Genomic DNA, 21840 nt, shown 5'->3' with positions numbered 1-21840 from the left:
TTCAGCCTCCCGAGTAGCAGGGACTACAAGTGCACATCACCATGCCTGGCTAATTTCTGTATTTTTAGATGAGGTTACCATGCTGGCTGGGCTGGTCTTGAACTTTTGAACTCAGGTGATCTGCCTGCCCCAGCCTCCCACAGTGCTGGGATTATAGGCTTGAGCCACCACGGCTGGCCAATTTTTTGTTTTTTGTTTTTTTTTTTTTTTTGAGACAGAATCTCACTGTCACCCAGGCTGGAGTGCAGTGGCACAATCTCAGTTCGCTGCAGCCTCTGCCTCCCGAGATCCAGTGAGTCTCCTGCCCCAACCTCCCAAGTAGCAGGGATTTCAGGCACACACCACTACATCCAGCTAATTTTTGTATTTTTAAGAGTCAGTTTCACCATGTTGGCCAGGCTGGTCTTGAACTCCTGGCCACAAGTGATCTGCCCACCTTGGCCTCCCAAAGTGCTGGGATTACAGGTGTGAGCCGCTGTGCCTGACCACAGGTGGTTAAATTTCATCCCCAAAAGGTAAGCTCAATATTTTAATGCTCCTTGTTTGCTGTTTCCATCTCTCATTTCAGGCTGGGAGAGCCACAGTGACATGGTTCCTAACCTTTCCTTCCTCCTGAAGTCAGTTATGGGAGGACTCCAGGCAGACACCTTCCCCTTTGCAATAGGAAAAAGATCCTTGAGGGCTGTGTTTTGTACCTGAGGGAAGAAATGTGACACAAAGCAAACAGACCTGAAGCAGGGCGGGCATGGTGGCTCATGCCTGTAATCCCAGCACTTTGGAAGGCAGACGACGGCAGATCACCTGAGGTCAGGAGTTCAAGACCAGCCTGGCCAACATGGTGAAACCCCGTCTCTACTAAAAGTACAAAAATTAGCCAGGCATGTTGGCGGGCACCTGTAGTCCCAGCTACTCGGGAGGCTAAGGCAGGAGAATCGCTTGAACCTGGGAGGCGGAGACTGCAGTGAGCTGAGATCACGCCACTGCACTCCAGCCGGGGTGACAGAGTGAAATCCTGCCTTTAAAAAAAAAAAGACCTGGAGTGCCGTATGCTCACTGACCTCAGCTGCCTGGCTTAGCTGGGTGCATGGGTGTCCAAGCTGTTTCCATCAAAAAGAAATATAACTACCACAATCCTAAGACATTGGAAAGGCGGCCAGGGCACTGGCAAACGCCTGTAATCCTGACACTTTGGGAGGCCAAAGTGGGCAGATCGGTTGAGTTAAAGTGTTTGAAACCAGCATAGGCAACCTAGCAAAACTCCATCTCCGTAAAAAATACAAAAAATTAGCTGGGCATTGTGGAGTGCACCTGTAGTCCCAGCTACTAGGGAAGCTGAGGCACCAGAATCGCTTGAACCCGGGAGGTGGAGGTTGCAGTGGGCCGAGATCACACCACTGCACTCCAGCCTGGGCGATAGAGCAAGACCCCGTAACAAAAAAAAAAAAAAAAAAAAAGCTTGGGAAGGAAATCCCTGCAGCTGGAAGCAACATTTATGAAGCCATTAAAAATACATTCCATAAAGTATATATGACTGTTTAGAAAAAATTTATTTGAACATATGAAAGGAAAATTTAGACACCCCCAACAAAGCAAAGAAATTCCTTTCCGAAGTAAGGGGGATTCCTGACAGCTTCCCTGAGCGGTGCTGCACACAAGCTTGTGGTCACTATAGGCAGCCTGGGCTCAGCTCCCGGGGCTGCAGAAAGAGCCTGCTTTATCTGGTGGGGACACATCATCTTCACGAGGAAAGAGGCCAGACACACACGGGCTTGCACCTGCGGCTCCTGCCATCACACTCCTCACCACACAGGCTGTGTGTCTGAAATGCCTATAGAACAGAGACTCCCAGCATCGGCATGTTTTAAAAATGCCTGCATCAGCCTCTCGGCAGAGGGCTGGACTCTTCCCTTCACCATCCAATCTGGATGTCTAAGAATGCGACCGGGTGGGAAGCACCTGGACTCCGTGACGTCAAAGCTCCCGCACCCAGACGATTCTGCCAGCGGGGAGGGGCTGCCCTGCCGCTTCCCCGACGTCCTCTTCTGGGGGGCCGACCACCCCTTCCTTCTCAGAAGGCTTCGTCCAGCGAGGGTGCAGAAGGCACACGCAGGCCAGCCTAGCGGATCGGCCTGAAGGGGAACGTCACGCCCGAGATGAAGGTGTGCCCGGGGTGAGTGGGCAGGGCGGGGTGGGCGGCAGGGTGGGCCGGCACGGCCCCATAGCCCAGCGGGGGCGTGTGGATGTGGGGGTAGAAGCCCGGGGGGAGCGCGGCGTGAGGCGGCTGCTGCACTGGGCCCGAGATCACCAGCTGGAGGAGGCTGTGAACACAAGGAGAAGCGTCAGCACGGGCTCTGGGACTTCGCAGGTGCACACCGCAGGCGGGCCCCATTCCCCCGCACCCCGCCCGGGAGAGGCACCGACGCAGGCACGGACCACTCGGGGGGTCCAGGCGGTGGACGCGGAGCAGTAGTGGCAGTGCCAAGACCCTGCAGGTGAAGATGCGCAGGAGCGGGCTCTGCGCAGGGCCCGTGGCCCACGGGAGCTCCCGCTGCGGCCCCCACGGCACCCGCGCCCTCTGCGTCCCGGACCGCAGCCTCCATGTCAGCCTCTGCGGCTCTCTGCTGCGCTGCGACACACAGGACAGCCGGCCACAGTCTCCTCAGAGCCGTGAAGACCGCGTCCTACCTGAATTCCAAGCAGAAGCCCCAGGAAGCTGGCCTTGCAAACGACCCAGAAATTCAGAGTCCTGAAATTCAGAATGAGTCCGGTGCGGCCCCCTCGGGGACGGCCCAGGCCTGGACCCAGCCCTTATGGACCTCCGGGACCTGCCCACCTCCCACCCAGCCCCGTGCAGCTTCAGCTTCAGACTCCCCTACTCTTGGGTACCCACCCCGCCCAGCACCCAGCACCAGGGCTCTGAGAACAGCTGCACGCCCTCCCCATCCGCCACCCCCTCCCACCAAGGACCGTGGGCCCGAGAGGCCTGGACCTCCCCTCCCGGTGGTACAGCACACCCACGGCCCCCACTTCCTGGAATCCTCCTCCCCCCAAATTCAACAAGGCTTTCCCAAGGCCGGGTCCCTTCCCAGACTTCTGAAAGAATTTCTCATGGCCCTTACCTTCTAACGACACCCTCCTCAGGATGATCCCCCAAACCCCCAGACTCCCTGGCTTGGCTCATCACCCCAGCTCCCCCAGCTGGGGCATCCTGCCCACCCCGTGCTATGTCAACCGGAAGGGACCAAATCCTCATGGGTTCTCCCCAATCAGAATCCCTCTTGGTGGGGTCTGCTGGCTCAGGCCTGTAATCCCAGTACTTTTTTTTTCTTTTTTTAAGAGATGGGGTTTCATCATATTGGTTAGGCTGATCTCAAACTCCTGACCTCAGGTGATCCACCAGCTAGCCTCCCAAAGTGCTGGGATTATAGGCATGAGCCACCACGCCCAGCCAATCCCAGCACTTTTGGGGGCCAACTGCTTGAGGCCAGGAGTTCAAGACCAGACAGAGCAATACAGTGAGACCCCATCTCTATAGAAAATAAATTAAAAATTAGCTGGGCGTGGTGGCACACACCTTTAATCCCAGCTACTGAGGAGGCTGAGGCAGGAGGACAACTTGAGTTCAGGAGTTCAGGGCTGCAGTGAGCCCTGGGCCATGACTGCGCCACTATACTCCAACCTGGGAGACAGAGTGAGAGCCTGTCTCAAAGAAAAAACAAAGGCCCTCTGGGGCCCTCCCGGCTTCAGGTCCCAGGTCTCCTCCCTATCCTGCCTTCCCCTTACTTCCCCCATCAGAAGTTTCTGCTGCAGACAGACAGGCTCTGCTCACCCCTCTCCTGACCTGCCCCAGGATCCCACCCTGGCTGGGTCCTGTGTCAGCAGCCTGTGTTGGTCTCTCCCAACACCACGGCCAGCCTGCCAGGTCCTGCTCACACCGTCACTCAGCCAAGGCTGTCTGTCTCTGCACACTGCCCTAACTGGGCTCCACAACAGCCCGTTTTCCAGGCCACTTCACCCTTCTGTGGGCCCTGCCTGCTCTCTGCCGACCCCTTGCTCTATCAAGGGGTTAGTCTGTCACGGACTGAACCCCCAAGTCCCCCAGTACAAAGGCTTGGGCGCAGGGCTCCCAGGAGGGGCTCAGGCAGTAAACAGAGGGTATGTGGAGGGCTGGTACATTTTAGTGCCCAAAGCTCTTCTGAGCCACTTTTCTTTCTGTTATTACTTTTTAAATAACTCTGGGTAAGTAATTTAGCGAGAGATTAACCAATCCAAGGAAGAGGTACAGCAAGGGCCAAATTTCAGTCATGTGATGATTGGAACCTGCACACCCTGCCAGAAATAGAAAGCACTTAAAGAAGTTTCCAGTCTAGTTGGGAAGATGACAAACATGGAGAACGTCAGGAATCTAAGAGGTAGGCTAGGCATGGTGGCTCACACCTGTAATCCCAGCACTATGGGAAGCTAAGGTGGCCAGATCACCTGAGGTCAAGAGTTCGAGACCAGCATGACCAACATGGCGAAAATCCTTCTCTACTATGATGGTGGGTGTCTGTAATCCCAGCTACTCAGGAGGCTGAGGCAGGAGAACCACTTCAACCCGGGAGGTGGAGGTTGCAATAAGCCGAGATCACGCCACTGCACTGCAGCCTGGGCAACAGAGCGAGACTCTGTCAAAAAAAAAAAAAAAAAAAAAAAAAACACAAAAAAACAAAGAGGTATTATTTCAGGTGACCCTGACCTTCCCCCATAGCAGTGCCAGGACTGCCCCTGGGAACTCAGGGCTCCCCAGATCGGCATCAGGATAGGTGGCCACCAGCTCCTTGGAAGGGACAGAGTCAGAGGCTCCAGAGCAGGACCAGCAGGGGACTGGTGAGTAGTTCCAGGGGGCTCCAGGGCATACCCCTAGTTATGAGACTCATGATACAAGGATTTGTATCCCACTGCCTTTATAATTCCCGAAAATACTAAAATGTTGAATAATTAAGCAGTGGGAAAAGGAGAGAACTATCACAAAGGGATTCCTGCAGGAGGGGAAAGGTGCCAGCTGAAACCAACAATGTTCTCCAATGCTGTGGAAGCTTCTAGAACCCAGACCAAAAAAAAGGAAGAAGAGGCCGGGCACAGTGGTCATGCCTATAATCCCAGCACTTTGGTAGGCAGAGGCAGGCGTATCACTTGAGGTCAAGAGTTTGAGACCAGCCTGGCCAACGTGGCGAAACACCGTCTCTACTAAAAATACAAAAATTAGCCAGGCGTGGTGGTGCACATCTGTAATCTCAGCTGTTTGGGAAGCTGAGGCAGGAGGATTGCTTGAATCCAGGATGCAGAGGTTGCAGTGAGCTGAGCTTATACCACTGTACTCCATCCAGCCTGGACAACACAGCGAGACTCTGTCAAAAAAAAAAAAAAAAGAAAAAAGAAAGAAAGAAAAAAAAAAAAACAGGCTGGTCCCAGGGCAGTGGTGTTTACAACTAATTTATCACAACCAGTTAGATTTCTTTGTTCCTTCGCCACTCCCACTGCTTCACTTGACTAGACTAAAATACATAAATAAATAAAATAAAATAAAAATTTAAAAATACAACTTAAAAAAGGAAAGAAAGAAAAAAGAAACGAGGGGAAGAGTGTGGGCCCCTGGAGACTGTTTGTTCCCTTCCACCCCGTTGGGCTTTGTACCCATTTAGACACCTGCCCCAGCTCCTCCCTTGCAGAAACTGGCATGAGTGTGGTGCAGATGGGAGTCCCTAACTCCCGAACAAGGACGTAGTTCCTCTGTGGGCTGTGGACCAGCATCCAGCTGAACCCTGGACTGGAGTTATGCGTGTTCCTGTCTCAGCCTGCAAGCACTGCCCAGTGCTCTGCCACTGCATCTGACAGAGCCAGGCGGCCAGGCCGAGAGGCTGTGTGCACCCCCAGGGCCGCCGAGCCACTCGCTGCCCCTCTGTCCACACTGCCTGCCAACACTTGCCCTGGAAGCCTGCTTCTCCTTGCTAAAACCAGTGTGAGGGCTCTAAAGAAAGAACATTACCAGTCCACTTTGTCGTCTGGATAAACCCTGTCCATGTACACAGGAGTTCTGCTTTCCATTATCCACATTTCCTCCAGAGCAGTAACTTTTTAGCAGTTACCTAATGTTCCATCCTCCTGATGTAGCACAACTAATTTACTAAGTATCACTATGTTGTAGGACAGGTTGTTTCTAGTTCTTTGCTAGCTAGTAACACTGTATCTGTATGAAACATTTTTTGTGCCTACAAAAATTAGCCTATGGTGGTGCACACCTGTAGTCCTAGCTACTTGGGAAGCTGAGGTGGGAGGATGGCTTAGGCTGGCAGTGAGCCAAGATCCTGCCACTGCACTCCAGACTCTATAACAACATGAGACTCTGTCTCAAAAAGAAAAAAAAGTAGCTGACACTTACCAGATATTCGCTATAGACCAAATACTAGTCTAAGTGCTGAGTTTTTACTTTTTATTTTTTAAAAAGAGACAGGGTCTTGCTCTGTTGCCCAAGTAGTACAGTGTTGACCATAGCTCACTGCAGCCTCAAACTCCTGGGCTCAAACAATCCTTGTCTCAGCCTCCCCAACAGCTGGGATTACAAGTGCATGCCACCATATTCAGCCATTTTTTTTTTTTTTTTTTGAAGACAGAGTTTTGCTCTTGTTGCCCAGGCTGGAGTGCAATGTCCCAGTCTTGGCTCACTGCAACCTCTGCTCCCAGGACTCAAGCAATTCTCCTGCCTCAGTCTCCCAAGTAGCTGGGATTACAAGGCACCCGCCACCACGCCTGGTTTTTGTATTTTGCGTAGAGACGGGGTTTCACCATGTTGGCCAGGCTGGTCTCGAACTCCTGACGTCAGGTGATCCGCCCACCTTGGCCTCCCAAAGATCTGGGATTACAGTCGTGAGTCACCGTGCCCAGTCTTTTTTTTTGAGACGGAGTCTGACTCTGTCACCCAGGCTTGAGTGCAGTGGCGCAATCTTGGCTCACTATAAACCTCTGCCACCAGGGTCCAAGTGATTCTCCTGCCTCAGCCTCCCAAGTAGCTGGAATTACAGGTGCACGCCACCATGCCCGGCAAATTTTGTATTTTTAGTAGAGATAGGGTTTCACCATGTTGGCCAAGGTGGTCTCGATCTCCTGACCTCAAGTGATCCTCTTGCCTCAGTCTCCCAAAGTACTAGAATTACAGGCATGAGCCACATCTTGGCTTTTTTTTTTTTTTTTTTTTTTGAGACAGAGTGTCGCTCTGTCACCAGGCTGGAGTGCAGTGTCGCGATCTTAGCTCGCTGCAACCTCCACCTGCTGGGTTCAAGCAGTTCTCCTGCCTCAGCCTCCTGAGTAGCTGGGACTACAGGTGCATGCCACCATATCCAGCTAATTTTTGTATTTTAGTAGAGATGGGGTTTCACTATGTTGGCCAGGATGGTCTCGATCTCTTGACCTTGTGATCTGCCCGCCTCAGCCTCCCAAAGTGCTGGGATTACAGGCATGAGCCACCGAGCCCGGCCTTTTTTTTTTTTGAGATGGAGTTTCACTCTTGTTGCCCAGGCTGGAGTGCCATGGCCTAATCTCAGCTCACTGCAGTCTCTGCCTCCTGAGTTCAAGCAATTCTCCTGCCTCAGCCTCCCAAGTAGCTGGGACTACAGGCATGCACCACCACACCCAGCTAATTTTTGTATTTTTAGTAGAAATGGGTTTCACCCTGTTGGCCAGGCTGATCTTGAACTCCTGACCTCAGGTGATCCACCCATCTTGGCCTCCCAAAGTGCTGGGATTACAGGCGTAAGTCACTGCATCCAGCCCTGGCCCGTTTTTACTCATTTAATCCTCATAAAAAACCTTACAGTGAAAAGTTAGGGGAAGCAAGAGGGACATTAGGTGGGTCCCATGGTTTTCTGATTTTACAGATGAGGACTTCAGGCAGATGGCCGGGAAGTTGCCCAAGGGCATATGGACTTGTGGAAGTGACAAGGTCAAGTTTCTCACCAGAATCTGACCACAGTTCCTACTTTTCACCCAACAACTGCATTTGTGGAGGTCTCCATGTGGCAAGGAGTCGGATAAGAAATTCACAAACACCACTGCCTCTTATCCTCAGTACCACCCTGAGTCAGGGAACTTTTACAAGGGGGGAAGCTGAGGCATAAAGACAGGTCAAGAGACTTCCCAAGCGTCACAGCCAATCCCAGACAGGGCCATGCTCAGAACCCAGGTCCATGCCACCCAATGGCCAAGCGCTGGCAGCCGACCTGTACCAGGCTCTAGAGCCATGGCTCTGCTGTATTCCCAAAGGGCTGTGCAGTTCACAATGTCACCGACAGAGGGCCACCTGCACGCTCACTAGGGAGATTTCCATGATCTGGAGCGGGCTCTGGCTTCTTTCACCGACTCCCAGCAAAATGACCATTTTTCAGGTTTACTTTCTACTTGAGTTCTGTTCACGTTCGTTAACTGGTCGTATCCATGTCCCACTTATCATCAGGATCTTAGCGGGCTCTCCCCAAAGAACCCAGGACAAAGAGGTCCACCCTGCCTCACCTCCCGCCACCCTGCCCCAGCAAGCAGGCCCAGCTAGAAGTCTGGAAGATACTTACTTATTATGGGGCAGCCTGGAGCACAAGGTTCTCAGGTCATCTGCAATTAAGGAGATATAAGATTAACAAACATACTGGAGACAACATGGTGAAATACACACTGATGTTCAAGGATGCCAGCAAGACAGCAAGAGTGCTTCACACTACATTTCCCTAGTGTTTGGAAACTGAGTTCTGGCTGGGCGTGGTGGCTTATGCCTGTAATCCCAGCACTTTGGGAGGCTGAGGCGGCTGGATCACTTGAGGTCAGGAGTTTGAGACCAGCCTGTCCAACATGGTAAAACCCAGTCTATACTAAAAACACAAAAATGGTGGTAGGTGCCTGTAATCACACCTACTTGGGAGGCTAAGGTAGAAGAATTGCTTAAACCTGGGAGCGTGAGGTTCCAATGAGCCAAGATCGAGCCACTGCACTCCAGCCTGGACAACAGAGCAAGACCTAGTCTCAAAAAAAAAAAAAAAAAAAAAATCTGGGTTTTCCTTGTCTTCAATTTTTGCTTTAAAAAACCCATCCCCCAAGGCTGGGTGCAGTGGGTCATGCCTGTAATCCCAGTACTTTGGGAGGCCGAGGCAGGCGGATCACGAGGTCAAGAGTCTGAGACCAGCCTGACCAACATGGTAAAACCCCATCTTTACTAAAAATACAAAAATTAGCCTGTAATCCCAGCTATATAGGAGGCTGAGGCAGGAGAATCACCTGAACCCAGGAGGCAGACATTGGAGTGAGCTGAGATCACATCACTGCACTCCAGCCTGGAGGACAGAGCAAGACTTTGTCTCCAAAAAGAAAAGAAAACAAAACAAAAAAATTCCCCAAACAAAAAATGACACTTAGGAAAGGAGGCAGCCCTGCTGGCAGTTTGTCAGATGCCTGGAAAAAGCCCAGAGGCGGGGCTCTCTCTGGGCATTCAAGCACCCAAGGCATTCTAAGAGAAGCAATAACATGAGAAAACCAGGACCATCCCTTGGCACCAGAGGCAACCCTTTTTAGTGAATCAGTTGTTAGAAAGCAAACCCAAGCGTGCCATTGGCACCATATCATTATCCAGGGATAGTCCAAGCACTGAAATGCAGGAGAATTAAGGAACCCTCAAAACAGGCTATAAGGCCTGGCACAGTGGCTTCTGCCTGTAATGCCAACACTTTGGGAGGTCAAGGCAGGAGGATCGCTTCAGACCAGGAGGTTGAGACCAGCCTGAGCAACATAGTGAGACTTCATTTTTACAAAAAACATAAAAATTAGCAAGGTGTGGCAATACGTGCCTGTAGTCTTAGCTACTCAGGAGGCTGAGGTGAGAGGATGGCTTGAGCCCAGGAGGCTGAGGCTGCAGTGAGCTGTGATCGTGACACTGCCCTCCAGCCTGGGCAACAGAGCAAGACTGTCAAAAAAAAAAAAAAAAAAAAAAGCAGGGGGAGCTGGGCACAGTGGCTCACACCCTGTAATCCCAGCGCTTTGGGAGGCTGAGGCAGACGGATCATGAGGTTAGGAGTTTGAAACCAGCCTAGCCAACATAGTGAAACCCCATCTCTACTAAAAATACAAAAACTAGCTGGGCATGATGTGTGCCTGTAATCCTAGCTACTTGTGGGGGCTGAGGCAGAAAAATCGCTTGAACCCGGGAGGAGGAGGTCACAGTGAGCCGAGATGGTGCAATTGCACTCCAGCCTGGGCAACAAGAATAAAACTTTGTCTCCAAAAAAAAAAAAAAATTAGCTAGGTGTGGTGACACACACTTGTAGTCCCAGCTACTCTGTGACTGAGGCACAGGACTATTTGAGCCCAGGAGTTGGAGGCTATGGTGAGCTATGATCGTGCCACTGCATTCCAGCCTGGGTGACATAGCGAGAGACCCTGTCTCATAAAAATAAAGAGAAATGAAAATAAAAAAGGTCACTGAAAAAGAAAAACGGGACTGGGCAAGGTGGCTCACGCTTGTAATCCCAGCACTTTGGGAGGCTGAGGTGGGTGGATCACGAGGTCAGGAGTTCAAGACAATCCTGGCCAACATAGTGAAACCGTCTCCACAAAAATACAAAAATTAGCTAGGTGTGGTGGCGGGCACCTGTAGTCCCAGATACTCGGGAGGCTGAGGCAAGAGCATTGCTTAACCCAGGAGATGGAGGTTGCACTGAGCTGAGATCACACCACTGCACTCCAGCCTGGATAACAGATTAAGACTCCATCTCAAAGAATAATAAATAAAATAAAATAAAAAAGGGTTCTCCGGAAGGAAAACTATCCAGGCTCTCGAGGAGTCCCCAGTCCTGGGCGACAGTGAACCCCTCCCGTCTGTGGGATATTAGGACCCTGCTGGGGTGAGCAAGGAGAGTGGAGTGCCAGGGGCATGGCTGGGGCCCCTTCCTCCTGTGTTCACCAAGATGAAAAGAAGTCCTAAATGAAGCAAAACAGTGTCTGTCCAGCGGCCCCTTTCCTTCTTCGGGGCAGTGGAGGCCTGGGCCAGGGAGGCACCCACCTCTCGTGCACAGCAGAGCTCCTGAGGCCATAGCCACCTGCAGAGCCTGCGCCAGCCGGTCTAGCGAGAGCTCAATCTCCTGGGAGGCGTTGAGGGGGTTCAGTTCATCTGCCAACCTATTGATCTCCTCGACCAGTGGGACCATGTGGTCGAACAGGATCAGGCCCAGGCGCCCATAAAGATTCTTCTCAGTCAGGTGCAGCTGCAGCGTCATGAGGACCTGGAGGACGCTGAGGTGGAGCTTTGAGTACAAGAGGTGGGAGTCTCTGTCCATTCCCATGCCCGGGTCCTTTGCAACCTTGTTGCTGACATGGCCATTGGTTAAAGGGGGCTTCTTTTTCCTTTTATAAGCCAGGGGCGCCTTCACGCACCAACGGATCAATCCAACGAGCGGGGTGAGCTCTAAGAATCCTATTGGCAGATTGGCTGCAATCGGAGTATTTAAAAAAGTGATGAGAATCAACCTTGGGTCCTCAAAAATCCAGTTGACAATCATTTCAAGCAAGTCCATAGGTGGGATGAGGTCATCTGCAAACAAAGACCATTAGGTCAGGAGCGCTCTTGGCCTCGAGAACAGGGGCAGGAAGTGGAGACAAGGAAGCAGGGCTCCAGGGCTCATGGCACTGCCCACCTGATGGTCCGATCACGCTTCCTGGCTTAGCTATTTTCTGTCTCCTTTCCTAGAACGTCCACTCCACGGAGACTGGAACTGTCGTCTTAGTCAACGTCATATCCCAGTGCCCAGGACTCTGGGGCAAGGGAGAGGCTCCAGAAATACCTAACTCTACAATTCCCGGGAACTCCATGCTTTGGAGAAATTTCCTCCTGCATGTTAATTTACATAAAATTCCAAACTTTTTATATCCCATACTGCCACACGTCACCCCTTCCCTCCTATGTATCCTCCCTGCATTCAGCGTCTCCTGTATGGGACAGTGACAGTACAGCAATGGTGGCCTTCAGGGAGCAGCTCAGAGTCCTGTCAGTCATCTGTCAGCTGCCAAGGGCTGTCCCAACCCCAAATCTAGAACCCTCATCTAAGCAACCATCAGAGATGTGATCCCTCAGACCTGGCAGGCTCTGCGGCCACGACAGAGAAGAACAGGTGGTGACACTCTGGGCTTCCTGAGCCCAGCACAGATCTCAATCCTTTACACAGATGACCTCGTCTAACCCTCCAAACCCCAGCTATTATCTCATACAAAGGACAAGGAAAATGAGGCACAGTCACCTCAAGTGATTTCCCAGGATTCATCAAAAGTATGTGGCCCAGGTTCATACCTATAATCCCAGCACTTTGGGAGGCCAAGGCAGGAGGATCACTTGAGTTCAGGAGTTCAAAATCAGCCCTGGAAACATAGTGAGACCCAGTATCTACAAAAATTCTTAAAAATCGGCCAGGAGTGGTGGTGCACACCTATATTGCCAGCTATTCAGGAGGCTGAGGTAGGAAGATCACTTGAGCCTGGGAGGTCTAGGTTGCAATCAGTTACGGATGTCCCAGTGTACAACAGCCTGAACAACAAAGTGAGATCCTGTCTCAGAAAACAAAACAAAACGAAACAAAACAAAACCACAGCATATGGCCCAGATCTGACCTCAGCAGCCTGGTGAGGCTACTGCTAATCCGGGGCTTGGTGTACAACACCCTTAGGCTGGCTGTGTGCACAGGAGTGGGCCTTCAGCCTCCTCTCTCAAGCCATGCCCCCGACCTGAGATGATTCCTGCCAACAGTTGGAGTATGAACTGCCCCAGCCACCTCTGCAGGGAGACGATGGCTACAGCAGGGAGCAGCTGCTGTCCTGTGTGCGTGGTTTTTTTTTCTTTTTTTTTTTTTTGAGATGGAGTCTTGCTCTGTCGCCCAGACTGGAGTGCAGTGGCGTGATCTTGGCTCACTACAACCTACGCCTCCCAGGTTCAAGTGATTCGCCTGCCTCAGCCTCCTGAGTAGCTGAGACTACAGGTGCATGCCACCACACCCAACTAATTTTTGTATGTTTAGTAGAGACGGGGTTTCGCCACATTGACCAGGCTGGTCTTGACCTCCTGACTTCAGGTGATCCACCTGCCTCGGCCTCCCAAGTGCTGGGATGTCGGGCATGAGCCACGGCGCCCGGCTATGTGTGCAGCCTCTTGATTCCATGGAGATGTTTCTGTCTGGGCAATGCCAGGGTCCTGCCACCTCTCCAGTGTATCCCTGCCCCGCTCAGATAGGAGCTGAGGAATCACCACCAGCCTGTAGGCAGAGTGTGTACATGTGTGTGCACGCATGCATCTGTGCAGGCATGCCCTCAGCACACATATCAGAATGTGCACTTCGTGAGTCCTCAGTCTCCACCCGCTGCCTTAGAGTCCCATATTCTTAGCACCATTCGGGAAAGAGGAGATATTATTACGTGGGTATCTTCCTTTTTGTGGTATTGAAGACATAGGCTTCCCAAGAATGCTCTCCTGTTACTGAAGTGACCAAGAGTGGCTTCCATCACCATTCTGATGGTGACATCCAGGGTCACTGCTGTGTGGCAGTGACTTGAGAAATCACCAACACCTCAACTGCCACAGTGGCTTATGAGAAAAACACTGTGTCTCAGACCTGCTCTGGTGTGTCAGTGCTATTCTTGAATATTCTTTCCTGTTCCATATGCTAACTCATCCCTTCCCAATGGTAAGGCCAATTTCTGTACTCACTGGACTGGAATAACCAATGACTTAAAAGGCAGGTTGGATTCGGTGGCTCATGCATATAATCCCAGCACTCTGGGAGGCCGAGGCAGGGAGATCACTTGAGGTCAGGAGTTTGAGAATAGCCTGGCCAACAGGGTGAAACCCTGACTCCAATAAAATACAAAAATTAGCCAGACATGGTGGTGCATGCCTGTAGCCCCAGCTACTTGGGAGGCTGAGGCAGGAGAATCTCTTGAACCCGGGAGGCAGAGGCTACAATGAGCTGAGATCACACCACTGCACACCAGCCTAGGTGACAGAGTGAGGCTCATTCTCAAAAAAATAAAAAAGAGGAGGCAACTATGATGCCATAGCTGGCTTCAGTGAAATCTTTCCTATTGCCTGAATGCCGCTCCCAGCTGTTAACAGCTCCTAGGAAGACTTTGGAGGAGAGAACCAAGGGAAACCCCACTGTGGCAGTGTGGCACTGCTCCGCAAGGCCTGCCTCCCATTCCGCAGGCAAACTGCGATGAAAAGGAGTAGGAAATTAGCATATGAAATGGCATGCACTTGCATGTTCACAATATTTCCACACAAAGTTTCTCAAGAAAGCTAAAACGCCGAACAACAACAAAAAAGGTGGCCAGGCTCAGTGGCTCACACCTGTACTCCCAGCACTTTGAGAAGCTGAGGTGGGTGGATGACCTGAGGTCAGGAGTTCAAGACCAGCCTGGCCAACATGGTGAAACCCCATCACTACTAAAAATATAAAAATTAGCCAGGTGTGGTGGTGCACACCTATAATCCCAGCTACTTGGGAGGCTGAGACAGGAGAATCACTTGAACCCAGGAGGCAGAGGTTGTGGTGAGTCAAGATTGTGCCACTGCACTCCGGCCTGGGCAACAGAGTGAGATTCCTCAAGGAAAAGAAAAAGGGTAACAGATAAAAGGCTAAAAAATGGTCAGGAGGCTGGCAAGAGACCAACACTGGACTAAATAAAAACGACAGACACTCAAGGCTTTCAAACTGCCAGTTTGGCTATCAGACCATGAAGAGAAAGAGACTATCTGTCAGCCTGTGAGCAGCAAGAGCCAAGGGTAGAGAAGGAGGAAACCAAAACAGCAGCAGAAAAGCAGGTTTTGGTAGCTGGGCGTGGTGGCGTGTGCCCAGAGTCCCAGCCACCTGAGAGGCTGGGGTGGGAGGATCACTTAAGCCCAAGAGTTTGAGGCTACAGTGAGCTATGACTACACCACCATATTCCAGCAGCCTGTGCAACAGAGCAAGACTCTGTATCCAAAAAAATAAAAAAATTAAACTAGGGGAATGATAAAAAATCAGTCATATGTCCAGGGAGTAGGTCACGCCTCACCAGACACCAGACTCTCGCTTTCTGGGCTGTCTGCCACTTGGACCACTGCACCTGAGGCAAATGGGTATCACTAAGGATAGTTCCATCTTAGCCAACTGCACTGCACACATCCAGGTGGCCCACAACTTTAGCTTTTGGCCTAAATTAAAAACACACATGGCCAGGCATGGTGGCTCACGCCTGTAATTCCAGCATTTTGGGAGGCTGAGGCAGGTGGATCACTTGAGGTCAGGGGTTCCAGATCAGCCTGGCCAACATAGTGAAACCCCGTCTTTACTAAAAATTTTTTTTTTTTTTTTTTTGAGACGGAGTTTCACTCATGTTACCCAGGCTGGAGTGCAATGGCGAGATCTCGGCTCACCGCCACCTCTGCCTCCTGGGTTCAGGCAATTCTCCTGCCTCAAGCCTCCTGAGTAGCTGGGATTACAGGCATGCACCACCATGCCCAACTAATGTTTTGTATTTTTAGTAGAGACGGGGTTTCACCATGTTGACCAGGATGGTCTCGATCTCTTGACCTCGTGATCCACCCGCCTCGGCCTCCCAAAGTGCTGGGATTACAGGCTTCAGCCACCGCGCCCGGCCTTCTGAAAATATTTTTAAAAATTAGCAAGGTGTAGTGGTGCATGTCTATAGCCCTAGCTACTCAGAGGGTGAGGCAGGAGAATTGCTTGAACCCTGGAGACAGAGGTTGCAGTGAGCCGAGATTACACCACTGCACTCCAGCCTGGGAGACAGGCACCATCTCAAAAAATAATAAAAATAAAACTACACATTTCAGAAACAAAATGGCCAAAGCATTCACTGGATGCGTCCCCTGGGTATTCAGCAGAAAATAAAACTGAGGCCACCGGCTGAAGCTTCTTTCACAGAAATAACCTGTTTGAAGTTTACCTGACGACAGGTCATAGAGTGCAGTAACAGAGGTGATGAACTGGCAGCAGAATCTCGGGCTGGCACTGAATATCTGCTTCAGCGTCTGAATGGATCCTGGCACCAAACAACAGTAGTCATCCACGAGGGCCTTGGCTAACCTCACACAGTAGAGCACAGGCGTCCGCTGGAAAGAAGCCACAGTTCACGTCACTACAGGTGTTGTGAGTAGACCAGCAACTATGCACATGAGGTGTCCACCACCAGAACTGGCAGAACCACTTCCAAGACAGGAAAAGATGTTAATGTGGCTGGGCACAGTGGTTCACGTCGGTAATCCCAGCCCTTTGAGAGGCCGAGGCGGAAGGATCACCTGAGGTCAGGAGTTCGAGACCAGCCTGGCCAACATGGAGAAACCCTGTCTCTATTTAAAATGCAAAATTAGCTAGGCATGGTGGAGCATGGCTGTAATCCCAGCTACTTGGGAAGCTGAGGCATGGGAGTTGCTTGAAGCCAGGTGGTGGGGGTTGCAGTGAGCCGAGATCACGTCACTGCACTCCAGCCTGGGCAAGAAGAGCAAAACTCCACCTCAAAAAAAAAAAAAAAAAAAGATATTAAAGGCTTACTCTGAAGCAGCAGTGGGCAATCTAAAGCCACTGACCAGACTGGGTACGATAGCTCATGCCTATCATCCCAACATTTTGGGAGGCCAAGGCAGGAGGATCACTCTAGCCCAGGAATTCCAGACCAGCCTGAGTAAAATAGCAAAAACCTATCTCTATAGCAAATTAAAAATTTAGTCGGGTGTGGTGGCACACACCTGTAGTCCAGCTACTCAGGAGACTGAGGTAGGAAGATCACTTGAGCCTGGGGAGGGTGAGGTTGCGGCGAGCCCCATGGTCACACCACTGCACTCCAGCACGAGCAACAGAGCAAGACCATCTCGCACACACACAAAAAGTCCACAGACCAAATCTGTCCCACCTGTTTTTGTAAACAAAATTTCACTGAGACATGATCATGCTTATTCGTTTGCCTACTGCCTAAAGCTGTTCTTGTGCTAGAAGGGCAGAGGTGATCAGCTGTGAAAGAGACTACATGACCTGCAAAGCCTAAGCTATTTCACTATCTTACCCTTTAAATAAAACATCTATCAACTTTTTTTTTTTTTTTTTTTTTTTGGTGGTTTGCTCTTGTTGCCCAGGATGGAGCACAGTGATGCGATCTCAGCTCACTGCAATCTCCGCTTCCCAGGTTCAAGTGATTCTCCTGTCTCAGCCTCCAGAGTAGCTGGGATTACAAGGTGCCCACCCCCATGACCACACCTGGCTAATTTTATATTTTTAGTAGAGACAGGGATTCTCCATGTTGGTCAGGCTGGTCTTGAACTCCTGACCTCAGATTATTTGCCCACCTTGGCCTCCCAAAGTGCTGGGACTGTAGGCGTGAGCCACCACACGAAGCCTGTCAACTCTTGCTTTACAGTTTACTTAGGAAATGCCATTTCTGCTTTCAGGTGAGGAAACCACAACTTTTGTAACCCTACAGGACACCAGGTGAAACGCCACAGGTAAAAATTAATAGTTGCTATCACATTTAAGAGATTCAGGAGAGTCTGTGAACTATCAATGATGAAAATGTTGGTTCGCAGCAGTACTCACTAAATTACTCTTAAAATCCTATTCTTAGGCTGGATACAACGGTTCATGCCTATAATCCTGGCACTCTGGGAGGCTGAGGTGGAGGCAGGAGGATCATTTGACCTCAGTAGCTCATAACCAGTCTGGACAACATGGTGAAACTCTCTCTACAAAAAATACAAAAATTGGGCTGGGCGCGGTGGCTCAAGCCTGTAATCCCAGCACTGTGGGAGGCCGAGGCGGGTGGATCACGAGGTCAAGAGATCGAGACCATCCTGGTCAACATGGTGAAACCCCGTCTCTACTAAAAATACAAAAAATTAGCTGGGCATGGTGGCGCGTGCCTGTAATCCCAGCGACTCAGGAGGTTGAGGCAGGAGAATTGCCTGAACCCGGGAGGCGGAGGTTGCGATGAGCCGAGATCGCGCCATTGCACTCCAGCCTGGGTAACAAGAGCGAAACTCTGTCTCAAAAAAAAAAAAAAAAAAAAAAAAATACAAAAATTAGCCAGGCATGGTGGTGTGTACCTGTGGTGCCGGCTATTCAGGGGACTGAGGCAGGAGGACGGCTTGAGCCCAGGAGGCGGAGGTTGTAGTGAGCTAAGACAGAGCCACTGCACTCCACCCTGGTGGACAGACTGAAACCCTGTCGCCAAAAAAAAAAGGAAAGAAAGAAAGAAACACACCACCCTCATTTAAAACAAATAAAAAAAAATTTTTTTGAGACCTAGTCTCATTCTGTCACCCAGGCTGGAGTGCAGTAGTGCGATTTTAGCTCATGGCAACCTCCACCTCCCAGGTTTACACAATTCTCCTGCCTCAACCTCCCAGGTGGTTGGGACCACAGGGGCATGCCACCACACACGGCTAATTTCTGTATTTTTAGTAAAGATGGGGTTTTACCACGTTGGCCAGGCTGGTCTCCAACTCCTGACCTCAAGTGATCTGCCCCCCTCAACCTCCCAAAGTGCTAAGATTACAGGTGTGAACCACCAAGCATGGCCTAAAAAAATGGCAATTAAGAAAAAAGACTACTCCAGAAATCCAATTGAGAATTCAGAACAGCAAACTCCTCTTGAGAGAGGCAGGGGGAGGCACTTGCACGCGCGCTCTCTCTTTTTTTTCTTTTTTGAGATGGAGTCTTACTTTGTCACCCTGGCTGGAATGCAATGGCATCATCTCGGCTCACTGTAACCTCTACCTCCCAGGTTCAACTGATTCTCCTGCCTTAGCCTCCTAAATAGCTGGGATTACAGGCATGCACCACCAAGCTCAGCTAATTTTGTATTTTTAGTAGAGACAAGGTTTCAACATGTTGGTAAGGCTGGTCTCGAACCCCTGACCGCAAGTGATCCACCTGCCTCAGCCTCCCAAAGAGCTGGGATTACAGGCATGAGACACCCGGCCAGGCCGAGGCTCTCTCTTGAGCAGTACCTGCAGCCAGGAAGCCGCACACTCCAACACCGGGATTCGACACACAGCCACCGCCATGGAGACCAACTTTCCCAACAGGCTCATCCGGCTGTCATCGGCTTTGTTCCCTTGAGGGCTGAAAAGGGATGAAAAAATAATCTGCCGAACTGAGTCCTTGGTTTGCTCCTGGAAATAATTGCACATGATTTCAAGAAGTTGAAGCTCCTGCAGTGAATTCAGTCTCTGCAAAACAAATCCAGGAAAAACGTTAAGAAATGTGGCTGTAACGTACTTATTAAGTCATATATTAAGAAAACAGGAAATAGGCCACATGTGGTGGCTCACGCCTGAATCCCAGCACTTTAGGAGACAGAGGTGGGCGAATCCTAAGGTCAGGAGTTCGACCAGCATGGCCAACACAGTGAAACCCCATCTCTACTAAAAATACAAAAAGTTAGCTGAGCATAGTGGCAGGCACCTGTAATCCCAGCTACTCGGGAGGCTGAGACAGGAGAACTGCTTGAACCTGGGAGACAGAGGTTACAGTCAGCCGAGATCACACCTGCTGCACTCCCACCGGGTGACAGAGGGAGACTCCGTCTCAAAAAAAAAAAAAAAGAAAAAAAGAAAACAGGTGATAACAGTATCCCCCCCACCCCACAGAACTTTTCACCCTTCGTGAAGCTCAGGACTCAGAGAGTAGATCTTTGCTGTTAATCTCAGACAAAAGTCATGCAGGCCTGGCGCTGTAGCTCACGCCTGTAATTCCAAATTTAATCCCAGGGTTGAGACCCCAGAGTCTGAGACCCCAGGAGTCTGAGACCAGCCTGGGTAACACAGGGAGGCCCCATCTCTACAAAACATTCAAAAATTAGCTGGGCATGGGGATGCATGCCTGTAGTCCCAGCTACTCAGGGAGCTAGCTGACACGGGAGGATTTCTGGAGCCCAGGAGTTGAAGGTTGTAGTGAGCTGTGATTGCACAACTGCACTCCAGCCCAAGTAAGAGAGTGAGACCTTGTCTCAGAAAAAAAAAGAAAGAAAAAAAAAAAAAAAAAAAAAACCCGAGAGAGAGAAAAAAAAAAAAAAGAAAAGATGTAAGGAGAAAGCCATACAGATTATTATCCATCCTCCTGGAGGGCTCAGGATGACCCAGAACGGATTGAGCCTCTCGGTAAAGCCCAGCAGACCTCTAGGGAGCGGGCAGTTGCCAGAATTTGTCCCTCTAACACCGAGACTCGGCTGTCACACGCCCCGCAGAGTGGACAGGCAGCTGAGCCACACTGCAGGACCCGGAGAAGGGTTGGGGGCTGCTGCAGGAGCGAGGCCGAGAGTGAGCGCGGGTCTCCTGGACGCGAGACGCCCGGGGCTTGACACAACCCTGAATTGCCGGGGAAAGGGCCCTCCCGCCTGCCTGCGGGGCCCCGAGCACCCGACCGTCTCGGGCCGCACCTTGGGCTGCGCGCTGCGCTCCTTGGGCACCTGGAACACGAACTCCTCCAGCAGCTCCACGGGGCCCTTGTCCACGATGGGCAGCGGCGCGCTCTGCAGCTGGCTGCTGAAGTAGATGTCCAGGTGGTACAGCACCTCCTTGGCCGCGCTTAGCGCGTCGCGGCGCAGCAGCGAGTGGCGGATGTCGCTCATGGTGCGGTAGCCACGGCCCCCGCGCCGAGCGCGTCTCACTTCCGCCCGGGGCCCGGGGTTGCGCCGCTGCCCGTGGAGACAAAGAGGCGCGACCCAAGCCTCCGCCCCGACCCCAGGCCTGGGCCGCGGCACCCGCCCGCTGGCCCGCCTGCCGCTGCCTGCTCCCTGCTCCCTCCCTGCTCAGGGCGCCATCGCCGCCGCCGCTGCCGCCACCGTCGCCAGCAAGCGGACACCCGAAGGTCCGACTGCGGCGCCGCTGGGAGCCGCCGCCGCGCAGCCGAAAGACGGCGAATGCCAGGCGCGGAGACGGCGGCCCGCAGGGGCCAAGCGCAGGCCCGGCCCAGGAGCGCTCTCCGGAGGGCGACCCCTGGCGGAGCTAGCGATGAAGGGCGCGCCGCGGCCCCAGGTGGACCCCGCCCCCAGGCCCCAAGCCCGCCCTCGCCTTCGGAATCTGCCCAACCGCCGAGGCAAGCCCGCTATGCCTTGCCCAGGCTCCCTCGCGGGCTCTGCGTCGCGTTCAGAGCCGCCGCTGGTTGATTTCACTGTGCTTTCCACCACCAGGAAGGATGCGGGGTGGTGTCCGGCTTTGGCTTAACCCAGCGGACTTGGGTTCCCTGGCCGCCCCAGCTACCGGTCTTCAAGTTTCCATCTGTTCTCAGCTAGGAGAGCTGAGAACAGCTCTCCTTGCCCCTTGCCCCTGACTCCCACTTCCTGACCTCTCTGGCTGCTGGCTCCTTGGCCTAGCAGGTGCAGAACACCTGCTCCCTGCTCCTCAGAGCCCTCCTGTTGAGGAACATTAAGTTTAGCCTGCCCCCATGGTTCCCATGTGGAAGATACTTTTAGTTTGTAATTAGTGGTAGGCAGGTAACAGCTGCCTACTTGGTATATTCTTATGTGTATATGTAGAACACTTGTGTATTAATGAGAGTCACCTGTCAAAGAGCACATACGTGGATGAAAATCTGCTGGGAGCCCTGTCTGGAGAGCTGTCAGCCCCGTAGGCTCTCAGGCTGTTGGTCCCCAGGATAGATCCACTCTGTAGTGCTGTCTGGGTGTCTGCCTCTCAGATACCTTCAGCCCACCTGGAGGGGGTCTCCCAACCAAGCTGGTTCTCAGTGCCCTCCCACTCAAAAGACCTTCTGCACTAAGACCCCTTTTCTGGCT

General features: G+C 51.8%; 1 protein-coding gene across 7 annotated transcripts; it reads right to left on the bottom strand.

Annotated features, from left to right (window-relative positions):
- Positions 1–1526: 1526 nt before the first annotated feature.
- CUNH7orf26 (chromosome unknown C7orf26 homolog) lies at positions 1527–20969 on the bottom strand. 7 transcript variants are annotated; one of them, XM_032266539.1, is made up of 7 exons: positions 20485–20964; positions 19055–19276; positions 16003–16168; positions 11075–11602; positions 8601–8640; positions 2686–2746; positions 1527–2318 (listed from the first exon to the last, which is right to left on the bottom strand). In XM_032266539.1, the coding sequence occupies exons 1-7, from the start codon at positions 20674–20676 to the stop codon at positions 1800–1802; spliced, it is 1728 nt and encodes a 575-aa protein (XP_032122430.1). In that variant the 5' UTR covers positions 20677–20964; the 3' UTR covers positions 1527–1799. The 7 variants fall into 7 exon arrangements, 6 of the variants coding, with proteins under 6 accessions (XP_032122430.1, XP_032122431.1, XP_032122435.1 ...); XM_032266540.1 differs by having other exon boundaries at positions 11075–11500; XM_032266544.1 differs by having other exon boundaries at positions 19055–19169; positions 20485–20669.
- Between the last annotated feature and the right edge of the window lie 871 nt (positions 20970–21840).

The sequence above is a fragment of the Sapajus apella genome, unplaced genomic scaffold (assembly GCF_009761245.1).
Source record: "Sapajus apella isolate SASKATOON/1434 unplaced genomic scaffold, GSC_monkey_1.0 scaffold159, whole genome shotgun sequence".
Taxonomy (NCBI): domain Eukaryota; kingdom Metazoa; phylum Chordata; class Mammalia; order Primates; family Cebidae; genus Sapajus; species Sapajus apella.
This window is presented reverse-complemented; position numbering and strand designations above follow the sequence as displayed.

Excerpts from the sequence above, each read along its gene's own strand:
- CUNH7orf26 (XM_032266539.1), bottom strand. The coding sequence starts at position 20,676 with ATGAGCGACATCCGCCACTCGCTGCTGCGCCGCGACGCGCTAAGCGCG. Across the intron at positions 19,277-20,484 it reads AGCGCAGCGCGCAGCCCAAG|AGACTGAATTCACTGCAGGA; the intron begins GTGCGGCCCGAG and ends TTTGTTTTGCAG. Across the intron at positions 2,319-2,685 it reads GGCTTCTGCTTGGAATTCAG|CCTCCTCCAGCTGGTGATCT; the intron begins GTAGGACGCGGT and ends TTGTGTTCACAG.